The sequence below is a fragment of the Heteronotia binoei genome, chromosome 1, assembly GCF_032191835.1.
Source record: "Heteronotia binoei isolate CCM8104 ecotype False Entrance Well chromosome 1, APGP_CSIRO_Hbin_v1, whole genome shotgun sequence".
Taxonomy (NCBI): Eukaryota; Metazoa; Chordata; class Lepidosauria; order Squamata; family Gekkonidae; genus Heteronotia; species Heteronotia binoei.
The window spans coordinates 264575078-264591962 of record NC_083223.1 but is presented as its reverse complement, the minus strand read 5'-3'; the positions used below and the strand labels follow the sequence as shown (position 1 = coordinate 264591962).

The 16885-nt window shown below is 48.2% G+C and overlaps 1 protein-coding gene across 2 annotated transcripts in view; it reads left to right on the top strand.

Moving 5' to 3' along the window:
• Positions 1-16885, top strand: part of FDPS (farnesyl diphosphate synthase) — a 31148-nt gene that overhangs the window by 8800 nt on the left and 5463 nt on the right. For both annotated transcript variants that reach the window (XM_060260620.1, XM_060260628.1), the window contains exons 3-9: positions 719-859; positions 2585-2665; positions 2800-2922; positions 4234-4322; positions 7514-7586; positions 8898-8975; positions 14708-14842. In XM_060260620.1, coding sequence (XP_060116603.1) covers positions 719-859; positions 2585-2665; positions 2800-2922; positions 4234-4322; positions 7514-7586; positions 8898-8975; positions 14708-14842 — 720 coding nt within the window. The remainder of the gene's footprint in view (positions 1-718; positions 860-2584; positions 2666-2799; positions 2923-4233; positions 4323-7513; positions 7587-8897; positions 8976-14707; positions 14843-16885) is intronic.

Here is a 16885-nt window from a genome sequence, read left to right as displayed (position 1 = left end):
GCTTTTTTTGTAGCAGGAACTCCTTTGCCTATTAGGCCATACACCCCTGATGTAGCTAATCCCCCCTGGAGCTTACAGTATGCCCTGTACTAAGAGCCCTGTAAGCTCTTGGAGGATTGGCTACAACAGGAAGGTGTGGCCTAATATGCAAAGGGTTCCTGCTACAAAAAAAAGCTCTGGGTGGCCTCATTCCATAATAAGTGATGTTGATGATGATATTGGATTTATATTGTTCTGCTTGTTTTGACTGTTTTATTATTTTGTTGTTGGGTTTTAACAGTTATTTATTATGTCTGTAATTTGCCCTGGGCCCGACATGGAAAAGGGCGGAATATAAATCTACAAAATAAGTAAATAAATACCCCACCCTCCACTCTGAATCTCAGAGCAGCTCACAATCTCCTTTACCTTCCTCCCCCACAAAAAGACACCCTGTGAGGCTGAGAGGGCACTGACAGAAACTGCCCTTTCAAGGACAGCTCTGTGAGGGCTGTGGCTGACCCAAGGCCATTCCAGCAGCTGCAAGTGGAGGAGTGGGGAATCAAACCCAGTTCTCCCCCGATACGAGTCTGCACACTTAACCAAGACACCAAGCTGGCTCTGGGTTTTGAAAGAGCCTCCAGGCTGTACAAGAGGGCTCCTTTGATCTTCAGGTGGAGTTTTTAGCTGAGATGGGCCACACTGCCAAATATGTCTCTTTTCTCCTCCCTCCCTGTAGGTTATAGAATACAATGCTGTAGGAGGGAAATACAATCGGGGCCTGACTGTTGTGGCCGCCTTCCGAGAGCTGGCCGGGCCAGGCCAACAGGATCAGAAGAGTTTCCAGAGGGCTCTGGTTGTTGGCTGGTGTGTCGAGTTGGTAAGTTATCTTTCGGTGTTCTTGTTTCTTTAACGTAGGGTTCCTGGCGTATTGATGTGGGCAGCAGTGAGAAACTGAACATAGCCGAAGTCCAGAAACAGATCTGTGCAGAACACAGACATTTGGGCCGGGGGGGATGAGAACTTAAAATCTGCAACGTTAGCCGCTGAGCGTTGCGTTCACTTGCATTGCTTCTGCAAGCTGTGTGGACGCGTGAAGGGTGTTGTACCAACTTCAGAAATCCCAGCTGTCTTTCTTCCTTTTGTGGTCAAACAGTGAGATGAGGTTGTTTCATAAAAGCCACGTTGCAAGGGATTCTACAGAGGTTGCTAACCTGTCCGTCCAGATGTTCCAGTGTCGTTAGGAGCATTGTCACAGTTTGAAAGGGGGTGGGGGAGGAAGAGCACATGCTCTACCTGTTTTGCAAAAGTTTAAAAAAAAAAAAAGAAGCCGACCGCTCAAAGGTGATTATTCTCTTGTCCCTGTAAGGGTCTAATTTCTCGCCTACCTCGGCACCCTGTTCCCTCCCCTGTTTCCTGAGATCTTACAAAGATTGGCCCTGTTTGTTCAGTTTTGACTCTCACAACGGTAAGGACTAGAAACTTCCTTTTATTTGAAAGGAAGCAAAAGCTGTACATCTCGAGGTGCATTTGCAGGAGTGGGAAAGAATGCGCCACCTTTGGTTTTAGACGGCTTAAGGCAGGGTGGAATTGTGCTTACCTTCTGAACAGGATAGATCCAAGTGGGCAGCTGTGTTGGTCTGAAGCAGTAGAACAAAGTAGGAGTCAAGTCACACCTTCAAGACCAACAAAGTTTTATTCAGAATATAAGCTTTCGTGTGCATGCACACTTCTTCAGACAAGGGGCTAGGGTACAGTGGGCTGAAATACATGTAGTTGGTGGGTTAAGAGTGTAAACTGATATAGAGTTTCAAATGGCAAAATATTTGATCCTAACTTTGTCTCAGTTTACACTCTTTCGGATCTCTAATCCTTCTTCTAGGGACCAATCGTGTGAATTATGTACCATTTTCTAGGTCCAGTAGTGCGAAAAATTATTCAGTTATCAACCGTGTCAGTCCAGAATTCTACAAAACAATAATCAAACATTGCACTGAATATAAGATAGTGGCTTTGAGCCCCATAAGGACAGTAGGAGCATTGTGAAACTTATGAGGTTTTAACTTTGTGCATGACTGAGATGCTGTGTACTGTTGATACTGTTTTTGTATTTTGATACTTATTATTCAGAATTGTGTTTTACATGGAGAGTTTTTCTTCGTTATGCCCTTTGTTGCACAGTGCTGTTGCAATTTAGATTATAGGCTCCTTGGGGCAGGCAGCTCTTTGTCTTTCTTCTTCCTGTGCTGTAAAGTACTATGTAGAAGATGATGATATTGGATTTATATCCAGCCCTTCTCTCCGAATCTCAGATCGGCTCACAATCTCCTTTATCTTCCTCCCCCACAACAGACACCCTGTGAGGTGGGTGGGGCTGAGAGAGCTCTCACAGGAGCTGCCCTTTCAAGGACAGCTCTGCCAGAGCTATGGCTGACCCAAGGCCATTCCAGCAGGTGCAAGAGGAGGAGTGGGGAATCAAACCCGGTTCTCCCAGATAAGAGTCCGCACACTTAACCACTACACCAAGCTGGCTCTCACGTACGTGGACAAGTATGATTCTTGCATGATGCTGACATTGGTGTCTCTGTCTCTGATTCGGCTTCAGCTGCAGGCTTTTTTCCTGGTGGCAGATGACATCATGGACTCGTCCCTCACACGCCGGGGCCACACCTGCTGGTACAAAAAGGTAAATGAGGGGAAGGGAATGGCGCTAGGAAAACATCCCAAGCACTGTGTGAGACAGGATGCTGAACCAGATGGATCGTTGGCCTGATCTGACAGGGCTGTTCTTATCTGCCGGTTGTCCCGTCTCCCCCTTAGGAAGGGATTGGCTTGGACGCCGTGAACGATTCTTTCCTGATCGAGTCCAGCATCTACCGGCTGCTGAAGAAGTACTGCCGGGGACAGCCCTTCTACCTCAACCTGCTAGAACTGTTTCTCCAGGTGAGCTTCGGTCAAGTCCCAAATGGCAGGTCACAATCTTCTGAGCAAAAAGTCAAGTTCTGGCAGGCAGCCGCACTTTGTTTGTGAAGGGAGACAATGAGGGAGGCACTAATTCAGTAGTAATAGATAAACTGTAGTTTGCACCTGAGAGGAACAAGAAGAAGAGACCACCTTAGATTTATACCCCACCCTTCTCTCTGAATCAGAGTCTCCGAGCGGCTTACAATCTCCTTTACCTTCCTCCCCCACAACAGACACCCTGTGAGGTAGGTGGGGCTGAAAGAGTTCTGACAGAAACTGCCCTTTTAGGGACAACTGTGTGAGAGCTATGGCTGACCCAAGGCCATTCCAGCAGCTGCAAGTGGAGGAGTGGGGAATCAAACCTGGTTCTCCCAGATAAGAATCTGTGCACTTCACCACCACGCCAAAGTGGTTCTGGTATGTCATCAGACTACAAGCTGGGAGACCCAAGTTCAAATCCCTACTCGTCCCTGTAGGCCACTGGTTTAATCGATTTGGCACTTTTTCAGCTTAAATTCTCCATAAATGGGGTTTATGGTCCATCTTCAAGTATTTGAAGGGCTGTCATATAAAGGATGGTGCGGAGTTGTTTTCTGTTGCCCCAGAAGGTTGGGCCAGAACCAACGGGTGGAAATTAAATCAAAAGAGTTTTCAGCTATACGTTAGGAAGAACTTCCTGACAGTTAGAGCGGTTCCTCAGTGAAACAGGCTTCCTCCTGGGGAGCTCTCCTCCTTTGGAGGTTTTTAAGCAGAGGCTGGATGGCCATCTGACAGCAGTGCTGATTCTGTGAATTTAGGCAGATCATGGCAGAGAAGGTAGGAAGGGCTGCATCAGGGCTTTTATTGTAGCAGGAACTCCTTTGCATATTAGGCCACACCCCCCAATGCTGTAGCCAATCCTCCTGGAGTTTACAGTAGGCCCTACAAGAAGAGCCCTGTAAGCTCTTGGAGGATTGGCTACATCAGGGGTGTGTGGCCTAATATGCAAAGGAGTTCCTGCTACAAAAAAAGCCCTGGTTCTCTTGGACTTTTCTTACACACCCAGGGAAGTGCTAATTGCCACTTCGGTGTCCCGGAAGCAGTTTTCTCCAGGCCAGTTTGGCCAGAGATCCTAGAAGGTTTTGTTTTTTGGCCATCTTTTGGGCATGGAGCAGGAGTCACTGTGGGATGGGGGGAGGTATTTGTGAGTTTCCTGCATTGTGCAGGGGGCTGGACTGGATGACCCTGGAGCTCCCTTCCAGCTCTATGACTTTTTCCTCACTTTCTTGTATTCTCTTCCCCACCCTTCAGACTTCATACCAAACTGAGTTAGGCCAGGCTTTGGACCTCATGACTGCGCCCCAAACCCAGGTGGATCTGAACCGCTTCACGGAAGAGAGGTGAGAGGCTATTTTTTTTGTGTGAAAGAGGGGTGAAAACCTCTCTTTGTGGCAAAGAGGGCATTGCTGGGTCCCATATGTGTTGCTAAAAAGAATCTAAAGGTGTGACGCTTGACATAAATGTTATTTAAAACACCAAGATTCCTGCATCCCATTGACCTAGCTTAATCCTGGGGCCCCCAATATGGCGCCTGTGGGTACCCTGGAGCCCACTGAGTGTTTTTAGAAAGTGGGCGTGGCCAAAGGGGGCTTCTGGTCAGCAAGGCTTCCTTCTGATTGGCCACTGGAGATTTGATTGGCGGTGGAGATTTTTAAAATGTTGCTGTGCCAGCAGCTGCCACCCCAGCCCACGGATCTTCACTGCATGACTGGAAGTAAGCTGCTGCGGCCATTTTTGTGACTGACTCCCCCTTCTGCAGCAGCTGTTTCCTGGCAGCCATTTTGTGGCTGTGGCCACCACACGATGGCGTAATTCTAACAGTGCCCACAGATTCAAAAAAGGTTGGGGCCCCTAAGTTTAATCGATTTTGAACATCTTAAAAGGGGCTTCCAGTTAACTGGCCCTCAGATGTAAGGATAAGAAGAATTAATACAAGTAAGTACTTTAGTTGCAAATAGCAAGTGTTATTCTTTTCTGTTACGGACTAGGGCAGGGGTGGCCAAACTTGCTTAACGTAAGAGCCACATAGAATAAACGTCAGATGTCTGAGAGCCGCAAGACATGAACGTCAGATGTTTGAGAGCTGCAAGAGGAAGGAAAATAGATGGGGAAGAGGGGAGAGAGAGGGGGTAGAAAGAAAGCAGCTTTAAAATGCATTCTCCAAGTAGCCAGCTGGCTTGGCTCAGAGAAGTCATTTAAAGAAAGAAATGCCATCTCCAGGCTGGCAGACGGAGCAGTGGGGGCTTTGAGAGCCGCACAATATGTGTGAAAGAGCCACACGTGGCTCCTGAGCAGCAGTTTGGCCACCCCTGCGCTAGAGAGAATGCCTCTTGTCTGTAGCAGTCGAAAAGAGTCCAGGAGCTCCTTAAAGACTAACAAAATTTGTGGTTGGTTATGAGCGTTCATAAGTGGTAGGTTATGAGCTTCCATAACGTTCATTGCTGCATGGTATCTGCAGAAATGAGTGGTGACTCTCAAACGCGCATACCCTACCACAAAGTTAAGGTGCTACTGGAGTGTTTTCTTCTAAGATGATCATGCTTATTAGAGGAGGCCCCATCTCAAAGTGGCGCAGAGTGTTAGAGCTGCAGTACTGTTGTGGGGGAGGAAGGTAAAGGAGATTGTGAGCCGCTCTGAGACTCTTTGGAGTGGAGGGCGGGATATAAATCCAATATCTTCTTCTTCTGCTCACGACCTGAGTTCGATCCCCCGTAGAAGCTGGGTTTTCAGGTAGCCGGCCTGAAGTTGACTCAGCCTTCCATCCTTCCGAGGTCGGTAAAATGAGTACCCAGTTTGCTGGGGGGGAAGCGTAGATGACTGGGGAAGGCAATGGCAAACCACCCCGTAAAAAGTCTGCCGTGAAAACATTGTGAAAGCAACGTCACCGCAGAGTCGAAAATGACTGGTGCTTGCACAGGGGAGCTTTCCTTTCCAGCTCAGAAGAGGTGTTCTTTCTAGGGAGAAAAAGCGAGAGAACGCCTCTCTATGAACACCCATGTAGTCAGCATTTAGAAGCATTGCATCCTGGGTGAACGACATGAGGGAATGCCTCAGAAGATGCTTGCCTCATCTGAAGGCAAAGTGTGTGTGTGTTTTGAGCGGGGGCAGTGGTTAAACAGTGGTCGAGTTTTCTCACACAAGCTGAAGCAGATTTAACTGATTGATCAACAGGGACTCCCTTTGCTAGATAATTACCTTAAAAAACACCACAGAAATGTTTTTTGAGCCTTTCCCAGACAAGTGTTATTTTCCTATCGGAAGCCCACATCGACGCCATGTTGTTGCTGGCTGAGAATGTGCGGCAGATGGGGTGGGGGTTGGGAAATATGTACCCTGCATTCAAGAACAGAAAGTTAGCTCCAAGAGCACCAAAATGAATACCTTTTTTAAAAATGCTGTTATTAGCAAATTAAGTTATTGGGGGCTCTCCACGCGGGAGCGTATACAGCCTGGGCTGTAGACGCTGCACTGGCTGCCAATTATATACCAGATTCGCTACAAGGTGCTGGTTGTTACCTTTAAAGCCCTATATGGCTGAGGACCTGCTTACCTTAGGGACTGTCTTTCCCCACATGTTCCCCAGAGGGTACTTAGATCAGGAACTTGAAGGACTGTCATCTAGAGGAGGGTGTGGAATTGTTTTCTGTGGCCCCAGAAGGTAGAACCAGAACCAGTGGGTTGAAATTAAATCAAAAGAGCTTCCGGCTCAACATTAGGAAGAACTTCCTGACCGTTAGAGCGGTTCCTCAGTGGAACAGGCTTCCTCGGGAGGTGGTGGGCTCTCCTTCCTTGGGGGTTTTGAAACAGAGGCTAGATAGCCATCTGACAGCAATGAGGATCCTGTGAATTTAAGGGGAGGGGAGGTATTTGTGAGTTTCCTGCATTGTGCAGAGGGTTGGACTAGATGACCCTGGAGGTCCCTTCCAACTCTAGGAACACAAAACTTGCTATCGATCCCCGGGCCGAGGGAGGCAAGACTGAAAACAACGCGAGAAAGAGCCTTCTCGGTTGCCGCCCCTCACCGGTGGAACCAACTGCCTGAGGATGACACTGTTTCAGTTAGCATTTAACTGAAATGCTGACCGCCACTACCAAGACGCTAGACCTAATGGATGTTTAAGATCGTTGAATGGCGTCTTAATACTGTACCGAAATTAGCACCGAATTATTCTTGAACTGTCTTAATTTTAAAACTTTTAATGTAAATGTTTTATTGTATATGATGTACTGTGAGTGGCCCTGAGCCTGCTTCAGCGGGGAGGGCGGAGTATAAATCCAATAAATAAATAAATAAGCCCCCCACCCACTTCCCCATCTCAAAATCAGACATAATTAAATGGGGGACCACCAAGAATCCAATCTGGCTCCAATCCATAGAGTACCTGGAGTGTTTCCCGTTTCTTGGACATGCTGGAATGCTTGGCTTGTGTTTTCCAGATGTGTGCAGCTGGAGTAAATAAATGATTCCAAGCTAAAAACAGTGTGGTTTATGGTTAGCATTAACCAGAATTGTGGATACCCTCCCTGACAGGTACAAGGCGATTGTTAAATTCAAGACGGCATTCTATTCCTTCTACCTACCAGTGGCTGCTGCTATGTACATGGTGAGTAAAAAGGCAAAGGTAGTCCCTTGTGCAAGCACTGTGTCGTTACCAACCCATAGGGTGACGTCACATCAGGATGTTTTCATGGCAGACTTTTAGGAGGTGGTTTGCCGTTACCTTCCCTCTCACAGAGCATTTTCCCTCTCACAGAGCTTTTCCACAGCCTGCCTTTCTGTGATAGGCTAAGAACAGTGCCAAAACCTCTCAGGGCATTCTGGGGCTTGTAGGCTGTCTCTCACTGCTGCTAAACGGGCCTCTCAGGCTCTCTGGGCCCACTAGACCTCTGTCACACAGCACAAATCATGACGCCAGGTAATGGGCCCATTTGGCTAACAGCACTGCCCACCTTCTACATGGCATAAAGGTAAAGGTAGTCCCCTGTGCAAGCATCAGTTGTTTCCAACTCTGGGCTGACGTCGCATCACGACGTTTTCACAGCACTTTTTTACGGGGTGGTTTGCCATTGCCTTCCCCAGTCATCTACACTTTTCACCCCAGCAAGCTGGGGACTCATTTTACAGACTTCGGAAGGATGGAAGGCTGAGTCAACCTTGAGCCAGCTACTTGAACCCAGCTTCCGCTGGGATCGAACTCAGGTCGTGAGCAGAGCTTAGGACTGCAGTACTGCAGCTTATCACTCTGCGCCATGGGGTACTTACTACCTTTCTCCCTAACAGGGACCCAAAGCAGCTTATGTTACTCTCCTCTGTTTTATTTTCACAACAACACTAAGGTAGGCTAGACTGAGAATGTGGGACTGTCCCAAGGTCACCTAGCGAGGTTCTGTGGAGGTGGTGGGGTCTTCGTGGAAGGTGTGAAGTGGAGGCACAAAAATGGGGAAGGGTTCAGGGGTGTCCCAAGGAGGCAGGGTAGATTGTCTCCAATTCAGGGCTTTTTTTTGTAGCAGGAGCTCCTTTGCCTATTAGGCCACACCCTCCTGATGTAGCCAATCCTCCTGGAACTTACAGTAGGCCCTGTGAGAAAAGCCCTGTAAGCCCTTGGAGGATTGGCTACATCAGGGGTGTGTGACCTAATATGCAAAGGAGTTCTCGCTACAAAAAAAGCCTTGCAGAAGAGAATGCTCAGGCCTTTGCCAAATCACGATTGCCCTTGGTGGCCTGGATGAAGTTGCTTTTTTTTTAGGACTTCCTGTGCTGCAGATGTATATAAGGGTTTTTTTAATAGCTGATGCAGCTTCCTGCCTCCCTCAAAGAACCCTGGGAATTGTAGTTTGGGATATGCTCTAAGAATCCTTTCATGGCAGCCGTGGTCCCAGCCCTTGTAGCAAGCCTGTCTGTCTCTCTCTTTCAGGTAGGCGTTGATGGTGAAGAAGATCACGCTCACGCCAAGGCCATCTTGCTGGAGATGGGGGAGTTCTTTCAGATCCAGGTGTGTTTGCCCTCCCTCTCCCTCCTTTCGTCCCTGTGCCTCCACTTGCAGATCACTTGTTTGCTGGATAGAATTCTGAATTGGGGCACAGGGCATCAAAATGCTGAATCCATAGAATCTCAGAATAGAATCATAGAGTTGGAATGGACCTCCAGGGTCATCTAGTCCAACCCCCTGCACAATGCAGGAAACTCACAAACACCTCCCCCTAAATTCACAGGATCCTCATTGCTGTCAGATGGCCATCTAGCCTCTGTTAAAAACCTCCAAGGAAGGAGATCCAGGATCCTTCTGCTGATACTTTCAAATGTTAGCCTTGCTGCTATGAGGACTAGCACATTTTTCTGAGAACATTTCAGGAATACAAGAGTGGTTAAGTGTGTGGACTCTTACCTGGAAGAACCGGGTTTGATTCCCCACTTTTCCACTTGCAGTTGCTGGAATGTGTCAGGACCTCGAGTCAAGGAATAACACAGTCCAATAATTCAGTTTATTCCATAAGCGTCATAAGGCAGTACACCATCTTTGCTAAGACTAACGTCTTAGCCCAGGGACTCTCCTTTTAACCCCTCGCCCGAACCGTTACATTTTGCAGTGCAAGTACGGCAAAGCAAAGTGGGAACCAGGTTTTGGCGGGACCCCTTCCCACCCTCCTTTGGAATCCACCCCCAGTTTTAGAGTTCAGGTGTCTAATCTATACTTCCCCAGTGGAAGTCAGTGGAAACAGCTTGGCTATTAAGTTCCCAAGATAAGCATGCAGAGGGGATGAGCAAAACAGGAATGCACCCAGGCAAATTGGTTATAGCACAAAACATGGCAAGAGGAATACAGAGGAGATGACTCTTGACATTCTGCCCCCCCCCCTAGGCTCCCCTTCCCCCCGGCTTTCCTGGGTATTTCTGGTGGAAGTCTTTGATAAGTTTCCGACACTGTGTATCGGCTGCACGGACCCATTCTGCTTGGCTAAGGGGGAAGTGGGTCCATTTGATGAGATAGTACAGTTCTCCTCATTTGATCTTGGAGTCAAGGATTTCCTGCACCTCATGATGAATCTGACCACGAACCGGAGTCGGAGGCTGTCGCTGGGGGTGCCAAGCCAAGGGTCTAGGATCGCACTTGAGATAGCTAGCAGGAAAACAAGGCTGAACATGTTTCAAGTTCTTTGGCAACTCGGGTTCAACTGTCACATTGTTGGTTTATAATTCGTTTAATGGGGAACGGCCCCAGGTATTTCAGGTATGGCCCCAGGTATGGCCTTGGATCAGCCATTGCTATCACAGAGCTTGTCTTTGAAAGGGCAGCTTCTGGGAGAGCCCTCTCAGCCCCACCCACCTCACAGGGTGTCTGTTGTGAGGAAGAAAGGTAAAGGAGATTGTGAGCCGCTCTGAGACTCTTCGGAGTGGAGGGAGGGATATAAATCCAATGTCGTCATCGTCTTCTAAATTGGCTAGGCAGGCCAGGAGACAGGTAGAGGAGGTTGTTTAAGGTGAAGAAACCAGTGCTGATTAATGCCTCTGCCGATGAATGATCCGACATGTTAAGGCAAGGGGTGCAAATTTGGGTTTTGAATCGTAATAGCAGGTCTTTTGCCAACACGCCTGTCCTTGAGTAGGAATTGCAGAACTGAGAAAGGATTAGAGCAAGAAAAATGGCATGTTCTGTGAAGAAGCATGATAAAAAGCAGCCTTTAGCACTTTAAATCTTAACGAACTTTTATTCTAGGCTAAGTTTTTGTGGAGTAGAGGTCTCTTTGTCAGATCCACGAAATAAACTATTCAGGTATAGCGTTATGCAGGGGGTTTTTTGTAGAAGGAACTCCTTTGCATTTTAGGCCACACATTCCTGGTGTAACCAATGTTCCTGGAGCTGGCAGTAGGCCCTGTAAGCTCTTGGAGGATTGACTGCATAAGAGGGGTGTGGCCTAATGTGCAAAGGAGTTCCTGCTACAAAAAAGCCCTGCATAACACTATACCAATATTTTATTGCTACAAAAAAAAGACCACAGAGGAAGAGACTGTTTTTATTTTTTTTGTAAAGTAATTATTTGGCCTTTTTCATTGTGGAGATATAATGGGAAATGCATCTCTCTGCAACAAAAAAACCTCCTCTTTTTTAATGAAAGTTTGGAATTTAGGAAACCCTGATATAACCAATCCTCCAAGAGCTTACAGCAGGCCCTGTAAGCTCTTGGAGGATTGGCTACATAAGAGGGGTGCGGCCTAATATGCAAACAAGTTCCTGCTACAAAAAAAGACCTGCATAACACTATACCAATATTTTATTGCTACAAAAAAAGCCCTTTATCAGTTTCTCTGAATTTCCAGTTTTTCTCTGAATTTCCAGTTTTTATTTTTTTTAAAGTAATTCTCTGGCCTTTTTCATTGTGATGATATAAAGAAAAATGCATCTCTCTGCAACAAAAAACCTTTTTTTAAAATGAAAGTTTGGAATTTAGGGAACCTGCTAGGTATAGTGTTGTAAATTTTTAACACTAATATGAGATTCTATTGCCTTTTGCCTTCAAGTGGGAAGAAGGAAATAGCTGCCATGGGGGACCAGGACAGGGAAAATGGCATAGATGTTGGTGGGGCCAGGAAGACTTCCATGCGGGTGCCAGCCCAGCTCTACTGTGATCGCTCCCGCAACGTTGCCACAAAGCAGGGTTGGGAAAGATCGCAGAAAAGCCAGGAAAACCCTAAGGTGCATGAAAGCATGACGATGCTATGGCGAAGCAGTGAGAAAAGAACACTTTTTGACAGCATCCAAGCCAGGCCAAACAGCCTGCATGCAGGTGACCACAGAGGAAGAGACAGAAAGACATAGGAGAAGATGGTGCCTTTGCTGGAGTCATTTTGTAGGAAAATAGGTGGCAGAGCTCATTAGAATAACTTGTTAGCGTATCCCCCCCAGTCAAAAGCAACCTGACACAAGAAAGGAGAGCCCCGGGCGAGCAAGCCCTGCTTGGGCTGGCTAGAGATCCAGCCGGCTCAATCAGGCCTCGCTTACCTGGGGCTCTCCTTGGCCGCCCCCCCCCCCCAGTCAAAAGGTCAGCAAGCCACCCACCACCCAAAATCTCATAAGAAGTGGAGAAAGGGTGGAGTGGGCTTCTCCAGGGGTTAATGAGGGCTGCTGGGGGTGTGGCAAAGCCCCTGGTGGCTGGCTGGCTGGCTGCCCGCTCTCCTAATCCAGGGATTGTTATGCAGCTGCACCTACTATTCGATGGACAAGGTAGGGAGGGGGGAACCCTCAGAAAGGTTCAGGAGCTGTGCTCCTGTGAGCTCCTGCTGAATCTGAGGCCTGTGCCTTCATAAGCAATGACGCCCTTCGGCCATTGGTCCTCACCAGCGTGTGTTTAAATTAACCACTGGTATGTAACCCCTGTTAAGCTGCTTAGAATGCTTAATCTCAAAAGTGGGAATGTTGAGCACCTTGGGGCTTGTTTTTCGCAACTGATGGCAATCCAGGAATTCCGTGGGCTTAATTTTATATAAAGGTGGGAAATTTTTGAATTGCATAATAAGAAATGGCACCGACTTGGTTTTTAACGTGTTGGATCGAACAAAATGTTCCCGTTTTAATCCTCACAAGGGCCTCCCTGTGTTCTTTGTTGCGGAAGGATGAAATCAAGCCAGAGCTCTGTTGCTTGTGGGGCTGGATTAGTCCAAATGGCTGGAGATCCGGGGAGGGGGGGAAACGAGCATCTTTCCTAACAACATGGCTTCCCCCCCCGCCCCCCCCCCACACACACACTGATCCTCAGCGAACACAGGATGAAATCCCACGACAATACAAACACATTTCTTTATTGAAAAGCACCTCCCAACTGAGATGGGGGAAGTTTAAGTTTCGCTAGGAACTGCATGGGTAGTCAGCAGAGAACTGTCAGACGTTGGAACTTCAAATAAAGAGGAATCATTTTTGTTTCAAAATTAATCCATTTATTTGAGAACAAGCTGTCTGGTGTAGAAGCAGATTGAGTTTGATACATTCCAAGGCCAAAACTGTTGTTTTTGTACAGTACATGAAAGCACAACAATAAAACCATTCTCACACTCTAAGAGACAGTTGACGATTCCCATACTTCCTTATCTCTTTCTCAGCGAAGGAACCCCTCTGGTTACCTTGGGGCATGCCATCTTGAAAGGCCCCAGATGTTTCTTGTACCAAGTGAGAAATTCCTCCCCTGTGGTTAGCAACTGTCCTTGTTTGAAATGCAGATCTTTATTCCCAGCGTTAGTAGCAATGCAGAGAATATAACAGCCTACAAAATGGAGTTAGTCAGGTCAAGCAAGCATATCTAACTGCAGAATAAGCAGCTCTCCCCTGTGTATTGGGAAGTCCCTGATTTGAACCTTGCTTTTGCCAAGAATTCACTGGGGGCCTTTAGAAGGTCTCCCACCTCCTAAGAGGTGGAAAGGAAGCAACTTTAACTTCAAAGGCGTTCCCCAAGCCACTGGATGGCTTGGCTTGGAGAAAAGATTTAAAGAGATATAACATAGTGGGTTCAATGTATGGGAGAGGCGAGGTAGTAGTGAACATCAGCTCTTTATGAGGTATCATAAGGTAGACTGCACTTATAAGACTGAGCAATGGGACCAACTTACATACGTCAGCATTTTGTTCTATTGAAGCAAACACCGTTTTTTGAAATGTTTATCTACTGCTACCTAACCCTAGTAAATTTCTGCCTTACTAACCCTAGTGTCATGATAAAATGCATAGAATCCGGGGAGGAGGCGAGAGGGGTGATTGTAACGCCAAAAGGCCAGCGAGGTCTTTGAAGTGCGGAACGCACGGCCCCGTTTCTCAGGCGCCTGCTGGCAGGACAAGGACACCATCGGGAGGAGGGTGCAGTGTGTTTACGTGAGAGATAAGCCCGGCGTGCGAAAGCGTTACAGGGAAAGCAGCTTGTAGATTTTATTATGAGAAGTGATTTAAAACCCCTACCCTTTGATGCATACTCATAAATGCCAACTGATCCCAGCTAGCCGTTATCAGTTTCAATTAGTCCATGTAGAGAGCAACATTGTTGTAATCAATAAATGAAACTTTCTTTTGAACAAAGACAAGTTGGACCATTGTGGAACTTCAGTGAACCCTTTGCTGACAATATATAACTCAAGGTTCCCGCGCAAGCACGTTATTGGATCGTTCAAACCAGCAGGGGGGGCCCGTGATTGTTCCCAAGTCCCCAAGCTCCGTTTATCTGGCTCCAATGAGCCCAGCAGAAACACCCATTACAGTCTTCACTAGAGTCTGCGTACACAACCAGAGGGCAATGCCTTCTCCAAGCTGCTGACGGGGAGATGGGGGCTTTGAGAGCCACGTAATACGTGCGAAAGAACCACACGCGGCTCCCGAGCTGCAGCTTGCCTGCCCCTGTCCTAGGCTGACACCTAGCCGCTGCGCTGTGGGGCTCTCAGGCAGAAGTGCCTCTATACCAGGGGTGGCCGACGGTAGCTCTCCAGAGGTTTTTTTTGCCTACAACTCCCACCAGCCCCAGCCAGCGTGGCCAATGGCTGGGGCTGATGGGAGTTGTAGGCAAAAAAACGTCTGGAGAGCTACCGTCGGCCAGCCCTGCTCTATACAATGCTGAATGGTCGCCTTTTCGTGCAAAACCTTGTAAACGCAGATCTTGGTTTTGCTTTCATTTTGGCCATCGTCACCCCCCACCCCCCTCCTTCAATCTGGCGCTACCAAGGGTAGCTCATCGTCTCCCTCTCTGCCCGCAGGATGACTTCCTCGACTGCTTTGGGGATCCCGACGTGACCGGCAAGATCGGGACTGACATCCAAGACAACAAATGCAGCTGGCTGGTCGTGGAGTGTTTGAAACGGGCCTCCCCAGAGCAGAGGCGCCTTCTAGAGGTCGGTAGTACTGTAGGCAGGGCCAGCTCGCCCACTAGGCAAACTAGTCAATTGCATAGGGCACTGTGCAGATTGGGCTCTCGCCCCCCTCCTCATACCCAAGGCAAATGCCTAGTTTACCCCCCTTCCTCGCTGCCTCCTCCCCCCTTTCCCTTCTGCGCCGCCGGGAAGGGGTGGTGGAGTGCTGCTTCCCGGCCTCTTTAAAGCCCCACCACCACCTCCGATCAGTGGTAAAATGCTGCTGCCGCTGCCCCCCTTCCCTTCTGTGGCAGTGCTCTGCTGCTCCCCACCCCCCGCGCACTCAAAGGAGTGCAGCTGGAATCGGCCCTACCCTCAGACTCGGCCCGAGCCTCTCAGTGTTCTCCTCCTTCACTTCCGCCAGAAATGATAGCATTGAGAGGCCCGGGATGAGTCTAAGGGTAGGGCAGATTCTAGCCGCGCTCCTCTGAGCCCGTGGGAAGAGGGGCAGAGTGCAGTGCTGCAGAAGAGAGGGGGGCAGCGGTGGTGGCAGCATTTTTTCCACTGATCGGCGGGGTGGCGCAGCAGGCGGCGAGTCTGCCTGGGGCGCCAAGCGTCCTAGGGCCAGCCCTGACTGTAGATGAGCAGGGCGGAGATCCTTCTTAATTTTCCCCTTCTGCTCATTAACACTGAAATACATGCCTCGTGGGCAGAGTCGGTTATTTGGCAGTCGCACTTCGCAAATGCATGAATCGGTATGTAGATTCTGTGTGGTTAAAATTAAAAAGTAAGCTCCTGGTCCTTAAGACTGTAGCAATAGATTTGCGTATGCCTGGTTACCATCACCCATACTTAGGGATGCAAGCCTCCGAGTGGGACCTGGAGTTGCAGCTCATCTCTAGACTACAGAGATCAGTTCCCCTGGAGAAAACGAATGCTTCAGACCAGAGGTGTCAAACATGCATCCCAGGAGCCAGATCAGGACCCTAGAGGGCTCCTTTCAATCCTGCGAGCAAGTCTGCTGCCTTCTCCCTCTCTCTTGTTTCCTTCTGCATCACAACTTGCTCAATCATACAGGAGCTACAGAGCATAGCCTCTATTTTCTCCATTGGCTGAGGTTTTTCCCTTGGGGAGGAAGTGGAGGAGAGCAATCCACAGTTGCTATCTCAATCACACAGCAGAGCTACTGAGCCAAGCCTCTCTTCCTTCTGTTGACTGAGACTCCTCCCCCTCCTCGTCCCCTGGGGAGGGAGGGAAAGAGCCAAAGCTTCCTTTGCCCAGATGCAACTGAGGTTTCCTCCCCATTTTTGCTGTATTCATGCCTTCATGATCCAGTCTTTCTCAGTAGGAAAGCAATGTGAACTATTTAGATGAGGAATAACAACAGGCCACTGGGTATATGTCCAGACCAAGTTCACCCAGCACATTTCCTTTGTAGAGTGCTTATCTTTTAAGCATGTTTTTTTAAAAACCTCTTTAATTGTGCTTGTCTGTGTCCATTATAAAGTTTATATCTCTGCTACCTGGCATTACATTTTATGACACATGCGGCCCAGCCCAACAAGGTCTCATTTATGTCAGATCTGGCCCTCATAACAAATGAATGCGACACCCCTGCTTTAGAGTGTGGACTGAGGTTCCTGTCCTTCCAGGCTCCATCCCCAAATCACCAGGAATTTTCCAACCTGAATCTGGCAACCTAATCTACCCCCCCCCCCCCGCCCCAATCCCCTGCTGGGGTGGGGACCTGGCAGCTCTACCCATATCCTCAGAAAATACAACCTTAGATCCTACCCATAGTGGGAGTAAAAAAACAGGAAGCTGGTTTGGAAAATATCAATCGATAAAGATCATTTTGTTTGCATTTTTTTTTAAATTCGGGAGTGGGTCTTGGCTTGGACCTCAGACACCAAAGCCGATGCAGTCTGTCTTTGGGGCCTTGGCAAAATTTCTGGGCCTTCTGCACAGTTTAAGCAAAATCAGCGGTGCAAAATACACCTATCTTGATGCAAAACTGGGAGGTGGGGGGAGGGTCAAAACAAAGAGGATCTCTTTTTTTGTGGACATTGGCGTAACTCAGTGAAA